The sequence below is a fragment of the Medicago truncatula genome, chromosome 7, assembly GCF_003473485.1.
Source record: "Medicago truncatula cultivar Jemalong A17 chromosome 7, MtrunA17r5.0-ANR, whole genome shotgun sequence".
In the NCBI taxonomy this organism is placed as follows: Eukaryota; Viridiplantae; Streptophyta; class Magnoliopsida; order Fabales; family Fabaceae; genus Medicago; species Medicago truncatula.
The window spans coordinates 24,167,175-24,174,026 of NC_053048.1; the positions used below are offsets into that span (position 1 = coordinate 24,167,175).

The 6,852-nt window shown below is 32.9% G+C and overlaps 1 protein-coding gene across 1 annotated transcript; it reads left to right on the forward strand.

The window, feature by feature from the left end:
- Nucleotides 1-3,999: 3,999 nt before the first annotated feature.
- On the forward strand, nucleotides 4,000-6,274 carry LOC11440077 (serpin-ZX). The gene is made up of 2 exons (XM_003622631.2): nucleotides 4,000-4,398; nucleotides 5,486-6,274. The coding sequence occupies exons 1-2, from the start codon at nucleotides 4,000-4,002 to the stop codon at nucleotides 6,272-6,274; spliced, it is 1,188 nt and encodes a 395-aa protein (XP_003622679.2).
- The last annotated feature ends 578 nt before the right edge of the window (nucleotides 6,275-6,852 follow it).

Below are 6,852 nucleotides of genomic sequence, written 5' to 3' on the forward strand. Positions count from 1 at the left end.
TCCTGATGGTATATTAATGTTTGGACGTAATCACTTTTCATATTGAAGTTGGTGTACTTATATTAATATGTTTTTTCCATGGTTATTGTTAATTTTGTCTTGATTGATTGAAGTTTGAAACCAACTTATGTATCTGTATTTTCCACCTTGTAAGATGATACATGAGAAAAACACACGCATAATGATATAGTCCCCTAGGAGTAGCTTAATGTTATCTGTATAAGCTATAAGAATTTCTAGGTTTATTTTCTATCCTGTCATTGCACCCGAAAAAGCAGCATGATGAGTCTTTATATTAGTGTCTCTGTTGAGTAAATAGACTCTAAGTAGATCAACGTAAGGTGCCTAATAGTCAATTCAAATAGACTCTAAGTGCTCAAATTTGAATGAAAACTTGAGGAATCGAGGGTTCGTTAGGGAAAGAACAAACGCGTGGTTGAGAGAGAAAGAGAGAATAGAAAATGAGAGGTAGTGAAAAGCAGTCGGTAACATTTTTTTATGGGTACTCTTCAAAGCTAAAGATAAGACATGTGTGTAACACTTTTGTTCAATTGTCACCAAAAAAATGTTACAAAATGTCATGTGTGCAGTAGCGTGTGTAACTTTAAAAATAGCAAGGAATAAAGTATAGATTTTTAATGACATAGCAATTATGATTGATTGATATTGTATAAATGTTTACACTACTGGTGTATATGAATTATATCCATAATATTAACCTCTACATTTTTGTGTCTTTTATTGCGAAGCAAAAACTCAGATCATCAGTCTGCCTTTGTGCTAAGATATTGTTAATACAATAAGATGGAAGAAAAGCAAAGATGTCTCTAACTACATGAGCTATTAAGATCTAACTAGTTTAAAAGGGGGAGGCAAACAACATCTGAAACATCTCAAATTCTCAAAACCCACTACAAGAAAATATGCGATTTGCTATGACCATTTGCGTAGCTAATTGATAGCTAGTTCCTAGCAAACGAGATTAGCTAGAGATAAGCTACGGAATACCTATCGAATTGGCCGTAGCATGGATTAAGAGACAAATTTGCTAGGGAAATATTTCTTAGTAAACCCGTAGTTAGTAGAAAACATATCCTAGCAAATATTTAGTTATTCCATAGCAAACTAGTATTAAAAACGAATTTTCTGTAGCAACATAACTACATCTCAACATAGCATTGTATCAAAAGTGAAGCATATTCTTCATCCACATGACAACATTTTCCGTATTTGACTTGCGTCTGTGTACTAACAGAAACTAAGGCAACTTATAAGGATCAATTTTGCATAGTAACAGAAACTGAGCAACGATCATGATATTGGTGGGACATACAAGCTGCAGCATGTGTACTACATCAGATAATAAAGAAAGAAACAAAGTACATGTCGGATATAAAACCAATAATGATCCACTTTAATAATCATATATTTTTTTGCACTTTCATTAAGATGAAGTTTTGAATCTATTCTTATCATTATAATTTATGATCAGTTTAATATTTGATATTTGGACTATTATCTCACAAAAGTGGGAGTCTGTATTATCTGACTATTGGGATTCTCATGTGTTGCACTACATAGGGCTGGCACACCCCGGCAAAACAAGTTCAAATGTTTTCTAACTTTCAGTTTCTGTTTTTTTCCAGTTGATTTTCCTAAAGAAGGTTATTTTCTTTATATGTATTTCGAGGAATTCATAATTCTTGTAATTAAGCAAGTTTTGCTAGTAATTTAGAATATAGGAGTACTTGCCTAAGATTTTGATTCATTTAATTTTTCCTGCAGCTAATTAAGCAAGTTTTGCTACCAATTTAGGTTATTTTCATAGTATCTCAAATATGTCTTATAAGCAACCCATTTTTATGTTTTAATACACAAACAGGGCAAGTAGCGTCATATTTTGTATTCTTATACTATCTCAAATTTATTTTGTTTAACATTTTTTATATTCGTATATTACCTTCATGTTTGTAAAATTGTACATTTAGATGAGATATAAAGTTATTTATTCTTAAAATTCTCTAGCTAGTAACATTTTTAATATTGTCGGTTACTAAATAATGTACATGATGTGAAACAAATCACCATTGTGAATCTACAAACCATACCTTCAAGTGAACTTACCTTGATGATACGAGGTGCAATCAAGTTGTTGCATCAAATTTTCCATTGAATTTAGATGATATTATATACATTCAAATGTGAACTTGCTCTTCTGGTTACACTTTCTTGATTTTGATTTTCTTTATAGCTAACTTAATTATCCTCTATCAAAAAAGTATTGACATTTCCTTTACCATTCACACAAACAGACGGTTGCCGAACTAGAATGTTATAGTTACAAATTTATTTTGCGAGCAACTAATTGATCACAATTGACCAAATTGATTTGTATGTACAAATTTTCCTGTAGTGTGCTCCATACATACCAAATGACTACATGAGCTAGGTATTCTGCCATAACTTAGTTGATTTCTATTTACTAGGTTGAGTTGATGCTAGTCCGACCCAACAGATTGTTGACAAGTGGTTTTGTTTTTAGGAACATTTTACCCTATACCCCAACAATTATACCCTACCCCAAGAAACCATTAAAATTACCAATTTTAACCCTTACCAAATTCACCCAAACTCACCCATCAACCACAGTTTGAGTGAGAAGTATTCCGGAACATTAAGTGGCTAATCCATATGTTTTCTTTGTCATCGGTGCAGAGATTGATGACCAGCAGGTTGTGCGGCAACAATCACAACTTCAGTTTTCAAAAACAAAAGTGGAAATCATCAGTACCAAATGAGACATAATAACCTCCCCCCCCCCTCCCCCTCGATCTTACCTTCTTCCACATTGTTTCAAACCCTATGCACTATTCACATGTGATACTCAACTTTGTGACAATAATTTTAATTAACAACCACTCTAAATTCTATTGGTTCTATATCCTAACAATACATTATTATAGTCAATTTGAAAAATGCATAAAATATTTAACCCTCTGCAGTGAGATCTAATTATATCATGGATTTTTTTTTTATAGTATTGGATTAGTGTATATTTTTATAAGTATTGAAATATTGTTTATAATTGTAATTTTTTTTTTTTTTTTTGCAGGAGTCAGATGTAGGAAATCATTGATTTTAGTATTGAAATCATTGATTTTTTCATAGGGACAATGTGTCATTTCTACTTATTCAACAACAACATTTAAATTTCAGCAGTGTCATTTCAATCTATAAACTACTAAATTGCACTCAAACTCACTATAATCAGCATTAACAATCCAACTTCTAAGTAATTTCATCAACAACAATGCAAACAGCTAGAGCGCAACTTACAATCAACATAAAATCTAATAATTTATAAATCCTAAACTACCACATTGGACTCTAAACAACATATAAACTACAATTCCTAACTTAATTCATCACTAACAATTCTAAAAACTAACATGCAAACCAAATTTCTAGAAACCTAAAAATGTAAAATTTCTTACAAAAAAAAAAACCAAATTTTTTATAATAGAACGGCGGCAATGCAAACACTTACTTGATTTTGTGAGAGACATTGATCTTTGAATGGCGCAAGAATGAAGAAAATTGCACTAGAAGGGGAAAAAATCGCACATTGGAAGTTTGGGAAATTTTATAAACATAATGGTTATGTTTCTGAGTTGATGTTCTATGACAGCATGCAACGTGAGTTAAGTCACGCTGAGTTACAACTCGCATGAGTTAACTCGCGCCGAAAATACCAAACATGATTTAAGTCACGTAGGGGTACTATTGTCAAATCAGTTGGGAGTGAGCAATATTTGTTGTGAGAAGAACAATTTTCAATTGAGAATGGATCCAAATCCAAACAAAACTTTATAAATTCAACGTGTACGTCAGCTCTCAAATTCTAAACCCTAGTACACTATTTCTATCGCTTTCTTCCGAGTTAGGTCTTAGTTAGGTCTTTCATAGTCTCTAAGAATTCAAACAAGAAGAAGAAGAATGATGCAGAATCTCATCAGAAAATCACTCACAAACCTAACCAACGTTTCCATGAACATCACCAAACACTTGTTATCCAATCAAAAACTCAAAGAAAAGAATGTTGTGTTTTCACCATTATCGCTCAACACCGTGCTCAGTATGATCGCTACCGGCTCCGAGGGTCCCACTCAAAAACAACTTCTCTCCTTCCTCCAGTCAGAATCCCCCGGTAATCTCAAATCCTTATACTCTCGGCTGGTTTCTTCTGTGCTCTCCGATGGCGCTCCCGCTGGTGGCCCTTGCTTGTCTTACGTCAATGGTGTGTGGGTTGAACAATCACTTCCTCTTCAACCTTCCTTTAAACAACTTATGACTACTGATTTTAAAGCTACTCTTGCTGAAGTTGATTTCGTCAACAAGGTATTCCTTTTCTTTCTTTTTGAATCTTGAATCCATGTGCCATGCTTTTATTAGTATTGTATTTGTTATTGTTAATTAATGGATAGAGTTTAGGGTTTCAAGTTGAGTGTTATGAATTACTTTTCTGGGCATATAATCATTTTCTTCCTTGAATCACTCAATGTATAAAAATTCCAAAATAGTCTATGATTGTGAATTGTTAAATTGCTTCGTTAATATCCTTACAAGAAAACATTCAAGGTCACATCAGTCCGTATTTTACCATCAGAGACTATTTTGATTGAGTATACAATCAAGAATTATTTTTAAATTTAGATGCATTAAGGGACTATTATGGCTACTCATCCACATTAAGGGACATATATGAATTGATTAGAAACTCGCATACACAACTATTTGGTCTAGAAACGAATGTTAAATCAATTATTGATATATTATATCATCAATTGTTATTAAGCACTAAATATTGATTAAGTTATTATTTTTTGAATGGTTTGTGATCGGTTGAACCATTGTGTTAAGCTTAATGAGATTTTCGGTCCTTAGCCTAACATTATCGACATTAGTGTTTAAGATTTAATCCTCTTTCTTAATTACTTGATTCATTGGCTAAACAGTTAGGGTATGAAGTTGCCTAAATATCAGCATTCATTCTTATCTCATTCTATTAAAATAATTTGTTACTAATAATGTGGGCTGGTACTATTTTTTTCATAAGCAGAATGAGGGATAAGGGGTACTTAAACCTGTAGTACAATTACATGCAAGTGTGCCTTTAAACACAATCAAATTATATATTAATTTGTTTTCACACGGTTGTGAAATCTGCAACAGCACCTTCTAGCAAAGTTTAATTTTTATAATTCCACATACCAACACAAACTTTCTAGCACTCAAGATTACCTAATGTCTTGCCAATTAACTGGATGGGCTCGTTCTGCAACTCACTCTCCGCTAACTGATTTACGAACAAAATATGTGCCAATAATATCAACAAAATGTTTTATTATTCTGTTATAATGCTCATGAAAAAGTTAAAATGATTTATTTTAACATGGATAATTTTACAATTGATACTGATTTGAAGGCTGATGAAGTGAGAAAAGAAGTGAATGTATGGGCTGAAAAGGAGACAAAAGGGCTTATTAAAAATCTTCTTCAACCTGGCTCAGTTCACAGCTTAACGAGTCTAATATTTGCAAATGCACTATATTTCAAAGGAGTGTGGAAACAACCCTTTGATACTTCAAAAACGAAGGACTATGATTTTGACCTTCTCAATGGCAAGTCAGTAAAGGTTCCCTTTATGACCAGCAAGAATGATCAGTTTATCAGTTCTTTTGATGGTTTTAAAGTTCTTGGTCTTCCTTACAAACAAGGCAATTATGGGCGTGCATTCTCCATTTACTTTTTTCTTCCCGATGCAAAAGATGGGTTGTCCGCTTTGATTGATAATGTAACTTCTGATTATGAGTTTTTGGAACACAATCTTCCTCGTAGAAAAGTGGAAGTAGGCAAGTTCAGGATTCCAAGATTCAATATTTCTTTTGAGATTGAAGCTCCTGAGTTACTAAAGAAATTAGGATTGACTTTACCTTTTTCTATGGGAGGTTTGACAAAAATGGTGGACTCTCCTATAAGTCAAGAAATATTTGTTTCCGACATACTTCAGAAGTCTTGCATTGAAGTAAACGAAGAAGGTACAAAAGCTGCAGCGGTGACCGTTAGCATGTTATGCGGGTGTTCTCGGTATAGTCCCCCTCCGCCCCCTCCAATCGACTTTGTAGCTGACCACCCTTTTTTATTTCTGATCAGAGAAGAGTTTAGTGGAACCATACTCTTTGTTGGAAAGGTGGTCAATCCTCTTGATGGTTGATTCTTGAATTCCATAGCATCTTAAATATGTTTTCTAAGCAACCCATTACGTCCTATTTCTTATTCTTATACTATCTGAAATATATTTTGTTTGACATTTTTTATATTAGTTCATTATCTGCATAGTTTTATAACTGTTCACATAGAAAATTTACTTAATTGATGAAAAGTTATTTATTCTGAAAATTCATTAAGCTATTAACATTTGTTATATGGTCATTTACGTACATGATGTGACTAGGTGCATTCAAGTCGTTGCATCAAATTTTATAATCAAGTTGTTGCATCAAATTTTTCATTGAAATTTAGATGATAGTGTATACCTATGATAGTAATTAAATTGAATAGGGCACAAGTTTGATGCATCAGGGGAAATATGATTTTGTGAGTGATTGTTTCTACTATCTGAAAACATTAAATAGAGCACACACTACAAGAAATATTGGATTTTCCTACAAAATTTTCCGACGAAATTTTTTAGAAAGTGGTTTCCTACTAATTATCGATAAAATTTTCGTCGAAAAGCACCTATCAGTAAAAAAAGGACCAGAAAAGCGGGGTGTGGCAGCTTGTGATTGG

Bases quoted from the DNA above. Each gene is read 5' to 3' on its own strand.
- LOC11440077 (XM_003622631.2), top strand. From the start codon at position 4,000: ATGCAGAATCTCATCAGAAAATCACTCACAAACCTAACCAACGTTTCC. The intron at 4,399-5,485 runs GTATTCCTTTTC...ACTGATTTGAAG, and splicing joins AAGTTGATTTCGTCAACAAG to GCTGATGAAGTGAGAAAAGA.